The sequence below is a fragment of the Ursus americanus genome, chromosome 18, assembly GCF_024610735.1.
Source record: "Ursus americanus isolate L20-20 chromosome 18, mUrsAme1.1.p, whole genome shotgun sequence".
NCBI lineage: Eukaryota > Metazoa > Chordata > Mammalia > Carnivora > Ursidae > Ursus > Ursus americanus.
This window is the reverse complement of record NC_142144.1, coordinates 2,977,843-2,996,517: the sequence shown is the minus strand read 5'-3', so window position 1 is coordinate 2,996,517 and position 18,675 is coordinate 2,977,843. Positions and strand designations below refer to the sequence as shown.

General features: G+C 55.0%; 1 protein-coding gene, 2 long non-coding RNA genes and 1 other non-coding gene across 10 annotated transcripts in view; 3 read left to right on the top strand and 1 right to left on the bottom strand.

The window, feature by feature from the left end:
- LOC123775637 (uncharacterized) overlaps nucleotides 1-1,759 on the top strand; it is a 15,752-nt gene extending 13,993 nt beyond the window's left edge. For 3 of the 4 annotated variants that reach the window (XR_015727260.1, XR_006775125.2, XR_006775127.2), the window contains exon 3: nucleotides 428-547. This is a non-coding gene — a long non-coding RNA (uncharacterized LOC123775637). Of the gene's footprint in view, nucleotides 1-427 lie in introns of all 4 variants that reach the window. The other variant, XR_015727259.1, reaches the window with a different exon arrangement.
- LOC148108540 (uncharacterized) lies at nucleotides 10-16,852 on the bottom strand. Its single transcript, XR_015727261.1, has 2 exons — nucleotides 15,635-16,852; nucleotides 10-2,294 (listed from the first exon to the last, which is right to left on the bottom strand). It is a non-coding gene; the product is annotated as an uncharacterized LOC148108540 (long non-coding RNA).
- On the top strand, nucleotides 4,913-5,016 carry LOC123775771 (U6 spliceosomal RNA). The gene has a single exon (XR_006775156.1). It is a non-coding gene; the product is annotated as a U6 spliceosomal RNA (small nuclear RNA).
- Nucleotides 14,469-18,675, top strand: part of WDR5 (WD repeat domain 5) — an 18,128-nt gene continuing 13,921 nt past the window's right edge. For 3 of the 4 annotated variants that reach the window (XM_045771005.2, XM_045771002.2, XM_087869221.1), the window contains exons 1-3: nucleotides 14,469-14,611; nucleotides 17,491-17,678; nucleotides 18,328-18,436. In XM_045771005.2, coding sequence (XP_045626961.1) covers nucleotides 17,598-17,678; nucleotides 18,328-18,436 — 190 coding nt within the window. In that variant the 5' untranslated portion in view covers nucleotides 14,469-14,611; nucleotides 17,491-17,597. Of the gene's footprint in view, nucleotides 14,612-17,240; nucleotides 17,397-17,490; nucleotides 17,679-18,327; nucleotides 18,437-18,675 lie in introns of those variants that run through there. The other variant, XM_087869220.1, reaches the window with a different exon arrangement.

The window sequence follows — 18,675 nt, the reverse complement described above, 5'->3', positions numbered from 1 at the left end:
GGTTATGGCTTTTTTTTTTTTTTAAAGATTTTACTTATTTATTTGACAGAGACAGCCAGTGAGAGAGGGAACACAAGCAGGGGGAGTGGGAGAGGAAGAAGCAGGCTCTCAGCAGAGGAGCCTGATGTGGGGCTCGATCCCATAATGCCGGGATCACGCCCTGAGCCGAAGGCAGACGCTTAACCGCTGTGCCACCCAGGCGCCCCTGGGGTTATGGCTTTTGAAAAGAAAGCCACAGAGGTGAAGAGCCCTTCTCGCCCCATCCGACCCCTCCCCGGGGCCCTGCTGTCCTCAAGGGGTCCGTGTGTCTTCCCGGGCAGTCACAGCACATGCCAGCTTGGGGGCGCGGGGGCAGTGGCTGCGCTGGGAGCAGGGGCTCCCCCATGAGGAACAGCTCTCTCTCCCCTCCGCCGCTTCTTTCTTTCAGCGGGGACTCGCAGACATCTAGTTCACACTCCGGGCCGTGACCCAATGATGTGTTTTCCCCCTCGAACCCTCCAGCAGAGGTGGCTCTTCGGGTGGGCTCCCACGTCCCCGTGACCACAACCCAATCTTTTGCTTTTTGAGCAAGTTCCTTACTTTCTGGCATGACAGCATGCTCAAAAGCCGCCACCCCAACTCTCCAGCTGATTAACTTAATCTCTTGGTAAGTCATTATTAAGCACCGCCTGTATACCCACTGCTGTCATGGCACCACGAATAAAGTCAGTGTTCGTAAAATATTTGTCCATCTTCTGTGCGGCAAAGGGCAGTTGGTCCAGCCGCGGCTCTCTCTCCAGGGTTGTACGCAGCTGGGGGGTTCTGGAGAACGCGATGGGAGGAGGGCCCTGTCCTTACAGAACGTACCCTCCAGAGGGGCAAAGAGACCCAAAACCATAGTTATAGCAGCACCAGTGCAGTTAGAACAGTGATGAGGTCTATGCAGAAGGAAGTCGGGAAAGTTTGGAGCCCCTCAAGGTAGATGGAGATGGTGAATCTCGGCTCTACACTGACTCTTTGGAGCAAGCCGCCATCACAACCCTCTTGGTGACCACGTGGCACGTGACAGTATGTGGAGATCCTTTCCAGAACCCTTCCCTATGCTGCAAGGTGGGGTGGGGGTCCTAGAACAGCGGAGAGGACTTGCGTACGGGTCTGTCCGAGCAGCCGCGGTGCAGGATGGCAGTCTGGTGCAGCGGCATCACTATGGCGACCAGCCTCCCATCCGGGCAGCACTTGGCGGACCCACTCCAGTCTCCAGTGCCAGAACGGGGACCCAGGGCTGGCTAGCAGTGCCACACACAAGGCAGGCTGGTGATCTTGGCACCCAGGAGGCCGAGCCTTGGCACCCAGATGTCAACACACATGGTGAATCCGGGATTAGCACAGGATAAGATGCTCCCTCCCTGGAAATGAAATGAAGATTCCAGAGCCTCAGGTATTAGAGGAAGCACTGCCTCCCATCTTCACCTAACCGAGGAGAATGGAGGAAAGAGAGAAGAGGGAGGAATGTATGCACTTATTTACTAATAGTTGGGGAAACTGAGTCAGAGGAGGGCTGCAGGCAGGCCTGAGGACCCCAGGAAACCCAGCTGCCTGGCTTGGTTGGCAGCTGAGTTTCTACAGATGGCATGAGTCTACCTCACAACTGCATGGACTAGGTGTGCTAAGTTGGGGGCACGGGCTTTCTCTCTTCTGACCCTAAGCTACAGCCAGAGCTGAGCGTCCCTCAAACCCTGGGGTCATTTCCTCCAGCTAGCTACCCTTCCCGTGGTCTGGATGCCCACCACCGATATTTGTTGCTACTCACAGAATCCTTGGGACTGAAGGGCTGAGCATGGGGCAGGCCATCTGGTGGGAGTGGTTCTGCCCCTTTGCTTTCAACAGGGTGGACTCGGGGTGGGGGAGGGTGATTTCAGACCCTTTGATGTCCCTGGGGTAAGGATCACATTTGTCCTATTGCTTACAGTGTGCCCTCAGCACCTGGCACAGAGCTCAGCCACAGAGCAAGCTCTTGATTGATGTCTGTTGAATACATGAATACAGCACAGCCTGGGTTTCCGTCTCAGGGAGAAGACTCTGAAACGTGCTTAACCAACATTCCCTGGGGCAGGAAAACCTCTGATCATCCGCGGGATGTTCTGGCTTTGTCGTCTCCTTGTCGTTGGGATTCCTTCTCACAGTTGGGCAACTGAGTGGGAAAGAAGAGTGGGGACATCTTGGGTCCATGAACCAGGGGTCTCTGGGCTTGAATCTCAGCTCAGTGCCATATCTCCTTTGTGGATTGAATGAGATGATGTGGCAGAAATGTTTACCTGGCAAAGCAGAAGAACTCAGTAATTGCTATTTGTATTATGGCCATCACTGATGCTGTGATGTCTTGCCTGGACTGTGTACTGGCCTCCTGATGGCCTTTCCTGTATTCCATCCATCCATCCATCCATCCATCCATCCATCCCTGATTAACTACAACAGGCAGGCATTGGGATGTTGGTTAAGTCCTAAGGGTATATCTATGTGTATCTGTCTAAAGCACACTCAAGGTATAATATTTCCTAGTTCAAGATGAATCAGCAACATTTTTGGAGGGCTACTTGATGATATTTATCAAATTTAAATGACCTCTGTTTCTGGGAGGATGTAACAGAGACATACTTCTCCGTATTCCTCTGCTAAGTACAACTAAGAACCCTGAACATTATACATAAAACATAAGAAGTCTCCAGAAAGGGGTGAAGAAGGCCACTGGGGACCTCAGGACCTAAGGAATGCCATGGTGGTGAGTTCCCCAGGTTTTCTTTCAGCCTCCTATATTGTCGTTGAAAAGCCAGCAACCTGGAAATGAACAGTGGGCACAGACACAAAAGCCTGACAAAAGCCTGCCGTCTTGAGCCAAAGGACCAGAAGAGGGACAGCTTAGCAAGACAGAAAACTTTTAGACAATAACCACTCTTCTGCAGCCCAAGACCACCCCAACCACAATGGCACCCCCCTGCCCTGGCCAGCAAAAGCAAATTAGGGAGCAAAAGTCTCCCCTCACCAGCCTGCACTGGGACAACTCACCTCCACACACTTTGCTGGGTTTATATCAGAGAAGGACAATTAGGAGGCCAGGAATTCATTTTTGCTGGCTGGTGACCCCCTGCCCTCACTGCTGCAGTGTGTGTGGAGGCCATGTGGGGAGCAGGCCCAAGGCACTCCCACCTCTTCCAGCCAAGGAGGCATTGGTAGAAGCCCACTGGGGAGCTGGAACTCTGACCCCCAGCACTAACAAGGAGCAGCTCTCTCAGGTCGGGTCTGGACTTGTTTCTCCACTTGGCAGCAACAATGAAATGGTACCCCTCATCCCAACCCCTTACCAGAGCAAAGTCAGAGGAAGCCAGCTAAAACAGCTTCACATAAGACCCAGAGCCTCATAACATAATACCCAAAATGTCAAGGTTTCAATTAAAACAAACAAACAAAAAGCAACAAAACAGTGGTCATACCTAGAGCCAGGCAGATCCCAAACAGAATGGAAAAAAAAAAAAAAAACAAGTAATAGATGTCAACATTGAAATGCCAGAGATCTTCCAATGATGTGATGAAGATTTTAAAGCAGTCATCATAAAAAGGCTTTAGTGAGTAGTTGCGAATACACTCAAAACAAGTGGAAAAAATAGTCTCAGCAAAGAAAGAGAGGATGTAAAAAAGAGCCAAGTGGAAATTTCAGAACTGGAAGATATATAATAGCTGAAATTTAAAAACTCAATGGATGGGTTTGGACTCAAGAGCAGAATACAGAAGAGAGAAGAAAGAGTGATGAATTGGAAGATAGGACATATGAAATCACCCATCCTGAACAACAGAGAGAAAGTAGACTGAAGGAACACACACGCACACACACACACACACACACACAAGGAGCAGAGTCTCAGACGCCCGTGAGATTCTAATGGAAGCTCTAACGTTCATGACACTGGCTGGGTTCCCAGAAGGAGAGGACAAAGGGGCAAAGCATAAAAAAGTAGTCAAAGGAAAAATGGCTGAAAACTCCCCAAATCTGGCAAAAGACACAAACCTGCCTATGGATTCAAGAAGCTGAGTGAACCTCAAACAGTTTAAACTTGAAGAAATCCACACCAAGACACATCATAGCCAAAGTGCCAACCACTAAGTACAAAGAGAGCAATCTTGAGAGCTGTGAGAAAGAAACATCCTTTATTAAAAATATTGAAGGAAAAAAAGAATGACTGCAGACTTCTCATTGGAAACTATGGAGGCCAGAAGGGAGTGGAATAACATTTTTAATGCATCGAAAGAAAAAGCTGTCAATTCAGCAAAAATATCCTTTAAGAGGGATAAAGACTTTCTCAGATGAAGGAAAAGAAAGAATTTGTGGCAGCAGAACCGCTTAAGAGAAGTTCTCAGGTGAGAGGGAAATGAAGCAAGAGGGAAATTTGGAACGTTGGGAATGACGCAAGAACAGAAATCGTAAATAGGTAGATAGACCATTTTCCCCCCTTAATTTTTAAGAGATATGCATGATAATTGATAGTTGAAAGAAAAAAAAAACCATTGCATTGTCTAGTGGGACTTTCAATGTATTTGGGCCTGATACATGTGACAACTATAACATAAGGGCAATGGGGAAAGGGAGGAACGTGCCGGTGAGGATCTATGCTCTCTCCTCGACATGGTAAAATACCGACATGGCATAGATTGTGAAGTAAACTTAGAGACACACTTGTTAGCCCCTACACAATCCACTAAAAAGTGCACATACAAAACACACAAAAAAACCCAACTGATAAATGACAATGGAACACTGAGAAGTTTTCAAATAACGTTTGAAGGGCAGGAAAAGACAAATGTAGATTTAAAAAAGGCAAATAGAAAATAATAATACGATAGACCAAAATCCAGACATGCTAATAATTACATTAAATGCAGTGCTTGTTTCAGCAGACACACACTAAAATTGGAATGATACAGAGAAGATTAGCATGGCCCCTGCTCAAGAATGACACGCAAACTCGTGAAGTGTCCCATATTTTTACTGAACACCCAAAAAACAATTCAGTTAGGAAATGGGCAGAAGACACGACTATACGTTTTCCCAAAGAAGACATCCAGATGGCTGACAGACACATGAAGAGGCTCAACATCACTCATCATCAGGGAAATGCACATGAAATCCACGATGAGATACCATCTCACACCTGTCAGAATGGCTAAAATTAGCAACACTAGTAACAGCAGGTGTTATGATGATGCAGAGAAAGGTAAACCCTCTTACACTGTCGGTGGGAATGCAGGCTGGTGCAGCCACTCTGGAAAACAGTATGGAGGGTCCTCAAAAAGTTAAAAATCGAGCTACCCTATGACCCAGCAATTGCACTACTAGGTATTTACCCAAAGGGTACAAAAATACAAAAAGGGATCCAAAGGGACACGTGCACCTCAATGTTCGTAGCAGCATTATCAGCAATAGCCAAGTTATGGAGAGAACCCAAGTGTCCACGGGCTGATGAATGGATAAAGAAGATGTGGGGTGTATATGTGCGTGCGTGTGTGTGCGTGTGTGTGTGTGCGTGCGTATATGCACACATACACACGCGCACACAATGGAATATTATGCAGCCAGTAAAAGGAGGGAAATCTTGCCATTTGCGACGACATGGATGGAGCTGGAGTGTATTATGCTAAGTGCAATAAGTCAGTCAGAGAAAGACAAATACCATATCATTTCACTCATACAGAATTTAGGAAACAAAGCAGATGGACGTATGGGAAGGGAAAAAAGAGAGAGAGAGAAACAAACCATAAGAGAAACTGAGGAAAGAAAGAGAAAAGACACTGAGGGTTGATGGAGGGAGGTGGGTGGGGGAGGGGCTAGATGGGGGATGGGGATAAAGGAGGGCCCTTGTGATGAGCACTGGGTGTTGTATGTAGGCGATGAATCACTGAATTCTAGTCCTGCAAACAATATAACACTATACGTTAACCAAGTAGAATTTAAATAAAAAATTGGAAGAAAAAAATAAAATAAAATGCTATAATGTCTGTCAAAAAAAAATAAATGTAAACGGCTTCCCTATAGTCAGTAATAAAAGGCTTTACACTTACATGTTGGTTAAGAGGGTAGATATCATGTTAAGTGTTCTTTACACAATAAAATAAGACACGAATGGCCTAAACACACCAAAGAAAAAAGATAAATTGTCAAAATGGATTAAAATCCATGACCCAACAAGAGGCTGTCTATAACGAGCTTCAAATACGATAGAGGTGGATTAAAAATCAAAGGGTAGAAACGGACACATAAATACCAGTCAAGGAGTCCAGAGCGCGGCCGGGTTGGTGTCACAGCAGATTCCAGAGCTAGGAAAACCAGCAGGGACAAAGAGGGACATGACATGGAGATGCAAGTGTCAACTCACCCCGAAGACATAACAATCCTAGATGTCTGCGCACCCAACGACAGACTTTTAAAGTACACGACGCAAAAGTTGCTGGGCCTTAACCCGTGCCTCACCCCTAATGCAAACGCTGACTCAGATCCGAATATATGATGCAAAACTTTGACTCTTTTGGAAGAAAATCTTGTGACCACAGATTGGGCAGAATGTTAGCTACGATGCTGTAGGGACATGGAACGGGCCGGTGACGGGGGAGGGGGGGAAGGGGAGGGTCTGACTGCCAAGGGGCAGCGGGAGGGATCTGGGGGTTTGGAAGGCGATAGTCCCGAAGCTGGTGCTGGTGACCCGTCTATTCTTGTGCACGACTCACACAACTGTGTAGAGCCCCCCCCCTTCAATTTTATGACGTACTTCAAAAGGAACAAGAGAAGAGAAAGATTTGTGAACTGTACCTTCTGAGTGCTTACTAGGTTCCAGGCCTTGCACTGAGTGTCCCACATTATTGGTGTAAGCACCCTTAAAACACCAGACGAGTTGGTCTGACCATTCCCATTTTACAGATGAGAAAACTGAGCTGTAGGGAGGCGCCTGGGTGTGTCTGACTCCAGAACTCAGGCTTTTAGCCACTGCGCAGCTCAGAGCCTTGTAACCCTCCACCACCATGCTCGTGCCGTGGTTTCTAGTGTTGAGAGCTGGCTGTGGGCAGCAGGACTCACTTCACAGGGACTGAGATGTCTGTGGCCTCACCAGGGGCACTTGTGGACTCTGACACCCGACAGACCATCCGGGGCCAAACCCGGAGTGCAGGAGGAAGGAGAGACGTGCATCCCCGGACAGCCGGAGCCCTCAGGATGCTGGCCCGGACCAGCTGCTTCCCAGCCCCACTAGGCTACCACAGGCCCTCCCCACCCTCAGGGCAGAGAGGAGGGGAGTACTGACCAAAGCGGGCCTCCCGCAGGCTTGCCACTGGGCTGGGGATCTGGGAGCACTGGAGAGAAGGAGGCTGAATGGAGTGGCAGGGGAGAGCCAGGCCGGCCAGCCTTAGAAGGAGCAGAAGCTAGGGGTGCAGGGGAGACCCCAGGCCTGGCTGAGGTCTCTGCCAATGGGTGAGACAGCAGGATGGAATCTCCAAGTGTCCCAGTCACATCAGGACTAGACACGGGACCCTACAGGTGGCCAGTTAGAATTGCAGCCCAGAGGCCCATGGGATTCTGCTGTGCCCCGAAATCTGAGACGCCCTTCTCCCAGTGAGGAGTCTGGCAGCCAAGGGCTCCAGTGGCCGCTTCGTGAGGGCATCCTCTGCACATCCTAGCTTCCCGCCACTCCTTCTCCCACCAGAGTCGGTCTGGGCCACGGGACGACTGGATTCTGAGAGCCCCGAGCTACACAGACAGCAGACTCCTTGCTTAGGACTGGCTAAGGCTGCCCGATCCCCCAGGAGTAGGCCCACCTCCTTCCCCCAGCATTTCCTAAGGAGGGTTGGACTAAATGCCTCAGGCTCGTGGTGCCTTTGCCATCACATACAGCCCTAGCAGGCAGGTCTGTCCCCACGCCACCACCATTTTCCAGGGGAGGAAGCAGAGCCCACAGCGCCTGGGCCGCTCTGAGAGACCCAGCCAGTCTTGAGTACCGCAGTCTGAGTCCAGAGCCCTGCTCTTGACCCCGTTTCTTCCGCTGCCCCAGAAGGTTGGTTTCCTTCGTCCCTGGGCCGTCACGACCTTCGGCAAGTTTGGCGCGATCCCCCACTGTGGGGTGCCGGGGGCTCGCCCGCCTGCCCACTCTGCTGTCTCCAGGCCTCAGGGTACAGGGGGCTCTGAGCACCTCCGCCTCCCTGGTCGGCCTCTCTTGCTGCTGGCTGGTTGGACTCCACTCCCGCCTCCAGGCCCAGCCTCCTGTTCCTCCAGCCTCCTCCCATTCGCTTCCCCCACACCATTGGCCTTTGTTTCTGTGGCTTGTTCGCTTCGGGGGCATTTCCGGTGCCTCTGGTCAAGCACCATCTGGGAAGGCCTCCTTGACTTTCCATCAACCCACCTGCCCGCTCTAGAAGCCAATTCTAGAACCTGGCACCATGCTCTGTGACCATTGGTGCATGGGTGTGGCTCCCCCAGACAGAGAGCTCCCCCAGGGTGGGGAGCACGTGGGGCCAGCTTCAGATCCATAGCTCCTGGCAGCCCCGGGCACAGAGGTCCTGTCCGGGGGTGCCGGTGGTGGAGTGAGGGCCGGGTAACGGGCTTGACAGGAGATAAGAGTATTTGCAAAGGCTTAGCTGAACCCAGCGCCCTTCTCCTTTTGTGGAAATGAACAAGACCCAGACTTAATTTCTCTAGTCACAAAAGCGGGGCATGGGTTGGACGGATAGGGGTGACATACAAGCGAAGTTGAAAGACGGTCCCCGCAGTCCCTTCCCCTGGGCGCCCGGTGACGGTTGACGCGCCCTCCAGAGCCTCTGCTCCCAGAGAGTCTTCCTTTCTCCGCACACAGAACGGTTTCACAGAAAGTGCAGCGCTCTGTGCGCGTTCTTCCATCACTTGCTTCTTCGCTCTCAAAATGCCACACTGCCCCTCCACGGCACAGCCCCCCCAGCCACCTGATCCGTTTGGGGGCTGCAGAATGTTCCAGCAGCAGATGGAGCACGGCCGACTCGCCTCTTGCCCCAGAGACAGACATTCGTGGTGCCCCCAGTTACTTCGTCCTTATAAATAATGTTGCCGCGAACGCCCTCGCAGCCTTGAGCGCCCGCAGCGGTTTCCGAGGGCAAGCTCCCCAGGAGGAATGGCCGCAGGGGCCGTAGGTTCGAAACGGGCCCGGAGGTCGGTCTCTCATTTCGGTTTTAGGGACCGCTATTTCTATTCTTTAAATGCCCCCTCCACCCTCGTAGTCCCTCCCCCGTTGGTCCCCGCCAGCTTTAACATGAGACCCCGCGACGGATAGGGCATCTAAGTCTGGGCCTGGAACTATCCAGAGCCATCCCTACTCTGCCTCCTCTGGCCCAGACAACCAAACGGCCCCAATGCCAAGCCTGCCCTCACTTCCCAAAGTAGAAGCACAGAGGGCAGCACCTGGCCCAGCTGCCCTGAGAGCCGTCTGAGAGCTCCGGGCTCTGGCAGTGAGGCCAGGCCTCCAATTCCGTCCCCCAAGGTGGGGCTCACACAGGAAGACAGCTGCATTAGCCCAGGTCTCCGGGCAGAGAAGACTGGTCTTCATTCCCTGCTGACACTCAGCCCTTAGCTTGGGAGAGGAGGGGGTGTCTATTTAAAGACCCTGGAGAGAAGGGGAGGGCAGAAAGAAGGGCCACCACCGAGGCTCCTTGGGGCAGCCAGGGATGGCGGGAGCCCGCTGCAGCTGGCAGGGAGAGCAGCTGGGCACAGCCCTCGGACTTTGGCCCCTGGTGTTTCCTGGTGTCAGCTTTTCTATTTTAGGCAACTGGCTCCTCCATTAGGGTATTCACGGCCAGCCTGGGAACCCAGAAAGGAGAGCGCTGGGTCCCTGGCTCCCGGGAGCCCTTCCTCACCCTGTGGGCTTCCAGGCCCAGGGGAGGGCTGTACCCCAATGTTCCTGCCTCGTGACCCAGTCGGGGCTTCTGGATCTTATCCCACAGAAATGTTCACAGTCACGAAGCCCCGGAGACAGCCCAAACGTGCCTCCAGGGTTCTCCGAGGCCAGGAGAACAGACTGGAAAGTGCTCATCAGTACTCATGGGGCAAGGAGCCACAGCCAGAAAGCTGCCAGGATTATGGGCATTCCGGGGAAGCAGCAGCCACCCAGGGAAAGGGCCCTGTGGGCCTGGTACAGGGGTACAGGGGTGGATTCTGGGGCCCGAAGAGCAGGGTCAAGCCCCAGCTCTGTCATTTCCTTGCTGGGTGGCCCAGGGCAAGGCAGGAGGCCCTCCAAACCTTCATTTTCCTCATCTGTAAAAATCAGAGTAGCTTAGGAGCACTTTTGGGAATGCACAAGACCATGTTTGGAGTCCTCTGGCGAGAGAACGGCACATAGTAGGCACTCAGGAAGAACAGCTTGGGGGAGCGGCGGGGGGGGGGAGGTTAATAACTTGGACAAATGGAAACAGTTGGATGTGACAGGGCCACACAGGTGGAACTCTGGCAGCCACACTGACATTCCGGAGAAAGGACCCGGTTTATACCACCCCCTCCATCTACAGCCTCTTAAAACAACCCATGTTTCAGACCCTTGATTTCCATCAGGCCTGTCACGGGAGCTGAATCCTCCCCCTCGCTGGTCAGGACCCCTCTCTAACCATGGGGATTAGCCCCGCCGAGGTGGGGAGGGGATTTGCAGACCGGAACAGGTGGGGCCTGGCATTGGAAGTCTGAGCCGCATTCCAGAGATTCCTGCTAGGCGACCCGCCCAGCCTGGCCTGGGGGCCGGACTGGTGCTCTGCACCCAGCACCACCTGGAGGGGGCCCTCCCGGGGAGACCTCCTGGCCCAGAGTAGGATGGAAGCTGAGGGCAGACAGATTGAGTTGTGGGGGCTTTGAAGCAACGGGAGGTTAGACTTAAATCCAACGGGAAGTGAAAGCGAATATTCCAGGATTCATTCCTTAGAGGGTCTTTATTGGGTACCTACCGTTTGCCCCTCCCAGCAGGCACTGCGGCCCTAAAGGGTTGTCCCTGCTCCCATGAGCCCATAGTGAAGGCGGTGGGTGAGTGATTGGACCCTGAGGAGGGCCCAGGGCCGCAGTGCGGGCAGGGAAGGGGAGGGACAGGGTATGGGGGCAGTCTAGGGCTGAGCCTGGTGTCCTTGCAGAAGAAGACAGTGCCAGTGACTGGGGGCCTGCCAGGAATGGGGGCTTTCATTTCTAAAATGGGACGGCCAGGCAAACTGGGCTCTCCGTCCCCCTTGGGAGGGCGGCACCAGGAGGCGAGGTGATGCGGGGTAATGAGGCTGAAGTGCTTAGTAGTCTTCCAGGAGGGATGAGGGAGTGAGGGGAAGGGACATGGGGGAGGTGCATGCTGGGCAAAGGCCGAAGGAGGAGGGAATTTGACATTAGGACGCAGTCTGACCTGCTCTCTCCGTACCTGGGAAACAGACTGGGGAGGGAGAGGATGGGAGCACAGCCAGGACGAGAAATGGTTTTCTGGATCCTGGGGTTGGGAGTGGCCATTCGGACTCAGGGTAGCTGAAGTCCCATTGGGACCCAGGGGATGCTGGGCAAAACACCTGTCCTGATGGACCACGCGCAGGGGCAGGGACAGCAGAGCCCACGGAGGGGAAACGGGGAAGGAGGGGAAACGGGGACGTAAGCCTCCCAAACCGGCTGCCCTGGCATAGTTACCACGGGAAGAGGAATGAACACAAACCCCACCGACCTGGGCTGGCGGGAGCCTTGGCGACCCTGGGGAGTGTCAGCAGCACCCTGGAATGGTGGCCCAGCAGAGGTGGGCCCTCTAGTCTGGAAAGCTAGTGAACAGCTCCTGGAAGTCCTGGGCATCCCCTTGTCCCTCGCCTTCCACAACCCTCCCTCATTGACTGCCATCGGAATCCAAAGCTCTGGGCTTGGCCATTAAAGGACCAGTGCTTCCATCCCCTCCCACCAGGGAGCACACAGGGTTCTTGCCACCTCCCGCCAAGCCCTCCTGAGTTTGGCAGTGCACCGTCCCTGCTGAAATCTTTATCACCGGTGACTAAATAGAGTTTTCCAAAAGCTTTGAGTCCTCTAAGAAAGTGATGTCGAGAGGTTCAGCTCCGCCTCCGTCCTCGACCCTTGCGGACCTGACTGCTGCCGTTGACACAGCTTGCTCTCCCTTCTTTTAAGACCCTCAGCCCATCCGTCTCACTCATTCACCCATCCATCCACCCACCCATCGTTTATCCATGTGTCCATCCAGCCTTCACCTGTCCATCCACCCAACACTGAGCGTGCATCATGAGTGTGGCGGTTGGGAGTGCCTGCTCTGCCTGGAGCCCGTACTGACTTCCATGCTTGTGCCTTCCTGAGGCTACTTGGGCAGCTTCTCAACCTCTCAGACTCAGCTCCCTCACTGGGAAAAGGAATAAAGGCACCCCTTCACAGGCTTGCTGTGAAGGTGCAGGAGAGAACACGACACAAACTTAGCAGAGAATGGAGCCCGCAGGTGTCCCTCCTTCTCCTCCCCTCTTACGGTGCCACCTGCCATGAGTGCGGTGGCATGCCTGGTGCAGGGACCTGGGCGAGTGGGGCGGGTGCCCAGACAGGTCCAAACTCTCTGCTTGATGAGACAGCCTTGAGAAACGTTTGTCTTTATAAAAGCCGTTCATGGAAACAGGTTCACTTACCAATTAGCTCCCATTGGCCAAAGCACAGTTAATGTTCTGGAAAAAACAAATCTCCAAAATGTTCTCCCCTTCTCTGCAGCTTTTATCCTCTCTTCCATTACTACCTGTGATTGTTCTGAGCCCGACCACATTTCGGAATGGATATAAAAGGATTTAAAACTTCGCCAATAAAGCAAATCACCTGCTTTTGCTAAATTGCTTTACCTGCTGTGTTATTTGGTTGTAGTATTTTAGCTATGACTGCAAGGATGGGTTGCAAGAGCACTTAACAGGATTTCCTCATTTTCCCTGGAAGGCTCTGTCTCCTGGGGGGAGGGGAAGCAAGACCAATTTACATGGGAACCAGCTTTGAGTTCCGAGTTCTGGGGTATGGAACCTTAGCCAGCTCTGCCCGGAAGGTTGGAGGTATTTCTGATTTGGGGCTGGAATCTGGGGGGCACAGATTGGGGTGTTGCTAGGCGGGGGGGGGGGTGTCTGGTAAACTCCGCCAACAGATGTTGGATTTGGACATGATAGCAATGGGAAGCTGGCTCTGAGTCTTAGGTCAGGTGTGACAGAGCACAGAGTTGAGGGGTTCAGTTCTGACGGCGCTTCAGAAAGGTTTGGAAAAAGCCATTTGGAAGACAAAACCCAGAACAAGGATGGAGGGAAATGGATGGCTGAGGCAGCCAAGAGGTGATGGAGGGGTGTCCCTGATGGGCTCAGATTCTGGCCCAGGTGGAGGGAGATGTCCTTCTTCCCAAGGTGACTAGGCTCCCAGGGACACAGATCCACACAGAGCTGTGCCAGGGCCAGACAGATTTTGGGCTTCTGCATCCTGCCTGTCTCAGCTCCTGTGTCTGTGACAACCACACACCTTGTTCCCTTGGCATTTCCATTTCAAATGCTGTCCTTTTGTTTGCACGGGTTCCTGTGCCATTTGGTGTTTCCATCTTTAATTGGGAAACGAGACTGCAGGCTATGCTGCTTGGGTTGGGGCCACGGAGCTGGGGAGACCAAGACCACTTCCAAGACTGTGTAAGACCCACACGCGCAGCGGGAGTGGGGCAGAGGACGAGAATGCACAGGACTTGGGGGGCAGAACACGGGCGCCAGGTTCTCCGTTTGCCCGAGCCCTCCCCGCTGGGGTTCCCCTTCCTCATCTGTAACTGGCGGTGACATACTGTCTGGGACCCCACCTTGCAGACAGCAGAGCAGCCTGCACGCGGTCACTGCAAGTACGGACTGTCCCTGACCAGGGCTCTCTGCGGGTGGACAGCCGGCCATGCGGGAGGGCTGGGGGGCCGGGAGGCGGAGTGCGGGGGCCGGTACCCCCAACCCTGAGGGCTCAGGGTCCTCCCGCTCGGGAGGGGGGTGGGATGGGTCCCTCTCAGCCGAGGTGCCAGGCATGCGTGGAGAGACCAGCCCGCGCTGGCTGCTGTGCACGCGTTGGCTGCCGCCGTCAGCTGCGTGCGCCAGGGAGAAGGGGGGCCGCGGTACCGGAGTGAGGGTCCCACGAGAAACGTCAGGGACCTGCCGCCCCTTGACTCCCAAGGGCGAGCCCTGCTGCTTCCTGGGGGAGCCGCTGCAGGCCGAGTTAAGGAGGTGAACTTTCGAGGGGCACGCTGGCACTTTCCTGGAGGTATCATCATACTTCCGTTTTTAGAAAGTACACGAGAAGGACCTACACCCGCCAACTGTGAGGTTACCTCTTTGCAGAGGAAAGCGCTCTCGGCGAGCCGTCTCTTTAAGGCGTTGGGCTTGCCCGAGGCATTCTGCACCTCGCCGCTCCCCGTAGTGACCCTCCTAGAGGACGGCTTTGTGCACTCGCCCCGCCCCGCCGCCGCCCCGCCCCTCGCGCACGCGCACGCGCACTGCCGGCGCCCCCCCGCGCCGCCTCGTCCAGCTCGGCCCGGCTCCCGCCCAGGCGGCGGCGACGCGACGCCCTGAGCGCCCGCCCCGCCGCCGCGGCCGGCAGGTAAGCGGGGCCGCCAGCCCGGGGACCGCACTTGGGGTGCGGGAAGGGGCCGACGCCGGCTGTCCCTCAGGGCCGCCCAGCCGCCGCACGTGTTCCGGCGGGCCAGGCCCAGGTCCCGGCCCAGACCCGCCGGGGCCCTCCCTGTGCAGGCGCCCCGCGCCCCCACCGCCTCCCTTCCGGGTGCCAGCTCTGCGCCCCTTGTCCGCGCCCAGCCCCCGGCGGCGGTCCCCTCCCCGTACTCGGGTCCCGGCCCCCCTCCCCAAACGCACCCCCACGACCGTCCAGCGGGTCCCGGGGACCCCCAGCGCCCACCCGTGCGGCCACTCCCCAGTTTCCCCTCCCCCAGCGGCCAGGTGACAAGCCCTTAGCCTGGGAACTGTGACTTATTTCAGCAGCCAGCGCGCGTCTCCCCTTGCTCTCCGCTGCTCCTCCAAAGAAAGACCCCAGACCCACCGACTGGTGCCTGGTTGTGGCGCGCAGACCCGTCTACTCTCCTCTTCTGCAGAAACGCCCCCTACCCCAACCTGCTGCTCGCCCTCAGCCCAGGCAGCCAGGCCCCCTCTCTCCCCTGAGAAGCCGGGCTGCCCAGGTGCGGGTCGCCCTCACGCAGCGAGAGACCTCGGCTCCTTCCAGAGCGCCTCCCACCACCTCCAGTCTAGTGTGCCAGAGCCATTTTGGGTGATGGCAGAGACGTTCCCTGCCAGCCTTCTCATGCCGGTTTCTACCCACCCAGGTCCGTTTACCAAGCCCTTCAGACACACTGGCAGGTGCTGTGCCAGACGCTGCCTCTGAGGTTGGCCCGGCCCCTAGAAGGCAGATAGGTAAACTAGGACGGAAGCCGGTTGCAGAACAGGTGGGGAGAGCGGCATTCCCGCCGCTCTTTTGGTCTGGCCACCTGCGAGTCATCAGGTTACCTCACCTGTGGGCCCACTCCCTGGGGTGGAGTCCAGGAATCTACACTTTACAAGCAGTGCAGGGGAGCACTCAGGCTTGGGAGGCTCAGCCCTGGGTGGTCAGGCTCACCTGGGTGGAAGAGCTGGGAGTGTTGAGAGGGAGCGCGTAGCATGTGCTCTGGAGGCCTTCCCCGCAGCACGGTTGCCTTCACCTTCTTGGACTTCTTGAGAAGCTAGTACCTCCCTGGCTGCCCAGTTGCTTCCCCAAATGCAAGGCTTTCCCCCCCTCTTAAGTGGAAACCAGGGGCGTTGAGTCAAGAAATTGTCTTCTTTGCGGTCCCCCTGATTTTTTGGGTGTTAATGTTTTGCTAGCCCGAGGGATTGGCGGATTGGGTTTGAGCTGGGAGGGGTTTGACGCCTTTTCTGTGAGATTGTTGTCGTCCCTGGTCCTCACCTGAGGGCAGGTAGTTCGCCAGGAGTCACACCCCACCTCCTGGTGGGTCTCAATTTTTATGTTAAAAGGAGCTGGGCTCCCAGAGCTGCCCTGTTTACCCCAGAGGAAGCCTGTTCTGTTCCCACTGCTGTTTCTCCCCCACACCTCTCTTGGCTCATGCTGATAACCTTCTTCAGATGCTAGGTTTTGTGAAACAGCCTTTCCAGCTGTCTTCCTTAGCTCCCCCCCACCTCACTTGTCCAACCCACCTGGGGGATGGCAGCACTTGGGTTAATTGGCATGGCCAGGTTGCGCTAAATTTAATCACCAAGCAGCTAGCGTTTACTGAGCACCAGCTTTGCGCCAGCACTTTTGTCCCTGGGCACGATTATGCGCCCCTCCCCTCCCCCGCCCTGGTACTTGGGCTTTGGGTGCAGCAGGATCCATCCTTGGGTGGGAGTCCTTGCTCCAGGTAGCCAGCAGGGGCCACATCTGCTCTGCACGGCTGTGTTGTATTGTAATTTCTGTCCCCTCCTCTTGGAGAAAGAGTTTGAGATGTGTTCTTTTTTTGATGGCTTCCATTTTGCCTTGGTGTGAAAAGGAGTCGTGCAAGCTTTCAGTTTTAAGCGCCAAGCTAGAATTTACACTGTAAACTCGTTAGATGAACGGTGGTGCACGCTTCTGGAAATTGGATGGCCAGTGATGTCTGCGAGGATGCCCTGGTGGCTCCCCCCATTTCAGAGTCACCCGGTGTGCTTCTAGGAGACACATCCAGGTTCTGGAATCCTGTGCTACAGCAACCGAGTCGCTCGCAGTACAGTCTGGGTAGCTCCCATTGTCACGCTGAATCCTCACTGAGCTGCAGTCTCTCCCCTCCTGCAGCGTGAGCTTGCTTGCAGCCGATCTGTGTATGCTTCAGGCTTCTTCAGGCTTCGGCAGCAGGCAGCAGGCAGGGCTGGCCCTGGTTCGCGCTTCCCGACTGTGTCTTGTCGCCTCACCAGGGGCAGAGCACCTTCGGAGCTGCCAGGGCTCTGGAGGCAGCCTTGTGTCTGCACCCGGCCACAGGGAAGCCCCCGGGAGGCACGGACCACTGGGGATCTGCTCTTGTGTATTTTCAAACATGGCAGTTAAGCCCTGTTGCATCACTTGTGAGGATTTGGACGAGTTCCCAAATTTCTACACCCTGAAGCTCGGTCTCTGTAATTTGGGTTGGGTTTTTTTTTTTTTTTCTCTTAACGTTTCAAGGGCTCTTTGAAGAAAATTGCATTTTGTTTGCCTAGACCGTGCTGCATTCCCACTGACAAGGATAACAGCAGGGAGCACCCTTGAAGGTGGGGCCTTGGATTACGTTGACAAAAGGGGCCGGGGCGGGCTGTCTCAGCATCTGAAGAGTGTTAGTGCTGAGTTAGGTCCACACATAGGACAAGTTCCTCATTTGGAACAGTGTGTCTGCAGCAAGGTGGGCAAAGGTTTTTCATCCTTTTTTCTGGGAATTAACTTTTTTTTTTTCCTGGGAATTAACTTTTAAAATACGGTTTGTTTATTGGCTTCAGTCCCCACTATAGGTTTCGTTTAGCAGACGGCTCTTTGCACTGGGAGTCTTCGCTCGGAGCAGTGATCTCCTCTGCCTGCGTCTCCCTGCCCGGTGGGCTTTAGAGCCATGGCAACGGAGGAGAAGAAGCCAGAGACGGAGGCCGCCAGAGCACAGCCCACCCCTTCCTCCTCAGCCACGCAGAGCAAGGCACGCACGTCCCTGAGGGCTCTGGGGGAACCGCCAGGGGCGCCTGGGCCGAGCACTCCTCCGAGATGCTTCTTCCTCAGACGTGGCGTTTTTATTCATGGACCACATACCCAGTCAGTGCTTGTTTACCGTGCGGAGGATGCTCAGACCTGTCCTCTGGGGAAGGGGCCTTATCCACAACATAGATCCCTGGTGCTGATCGTAAGATTCTCTGCAGTCCCAGAAAGCCTCTCATGAAGCCCCCTCCCTGGTTCCACACTTCTGGGGCCCATGCAGGTGTGCCAACCCCTTCGGTGGACACCAGGCAGCACACTCGGGCCTTTGAGCAGGGCTGCAGCCCTCAGGTTGTGCTCACCAGCCGTGGGGTCGCGGCCACGTCACATGGTGCTTCCGGCCGCATTGGGGGTGGGGTGGGGCCCTGCGAGGCCTCCGTGTTGAGCTGGCCTGGTGCAGCTGGGGCCCTGAGGAGGGGCCTGCAGGAGAAGCAGGGCTGTGGAGGGAAATAGCCCAGGTTGAAACCCGTCCAGTTTGAAAGGTGACTTCCAGAGGGTCTAGAAGGCACTTGGAATGTGGATTTGGAGCTCAGAAGGTGGGTCTGAGCTTGAAACCAGCACAGTGCTTTTGGTGACTGGTGCTGTCTCTTCAACAGCCTACCCCTGTTAAACCAAACTACGCTCTGAAATTCACCCTGGCTGGCCACACGAAAGCCGTGTCCTCCGTGAAATTCAGCCCGAATGGGGAGTGGCTGGCAAGTTCGTGTACGTATCACCGGGGCCTCAGCTCTTGCCAGAGGCCGTGTGAGCTGCACCAGAAGCCCAGGACAATGGGAGGGCTTGCTTTCTAATGTTGCTGCTGGGGCATTGCGGCAGGCCATGTGCCCCTCGCCCTGGCTGGGGCCCTTTGTCACTCTGGAAGTGACGGGCCTGGGGGAGAGGGGAAGGGTGCGTGCGGCAAGTGCCCGAGTGCTGGCTGTTCCCTGGGCATGGAGCGTGTTCAC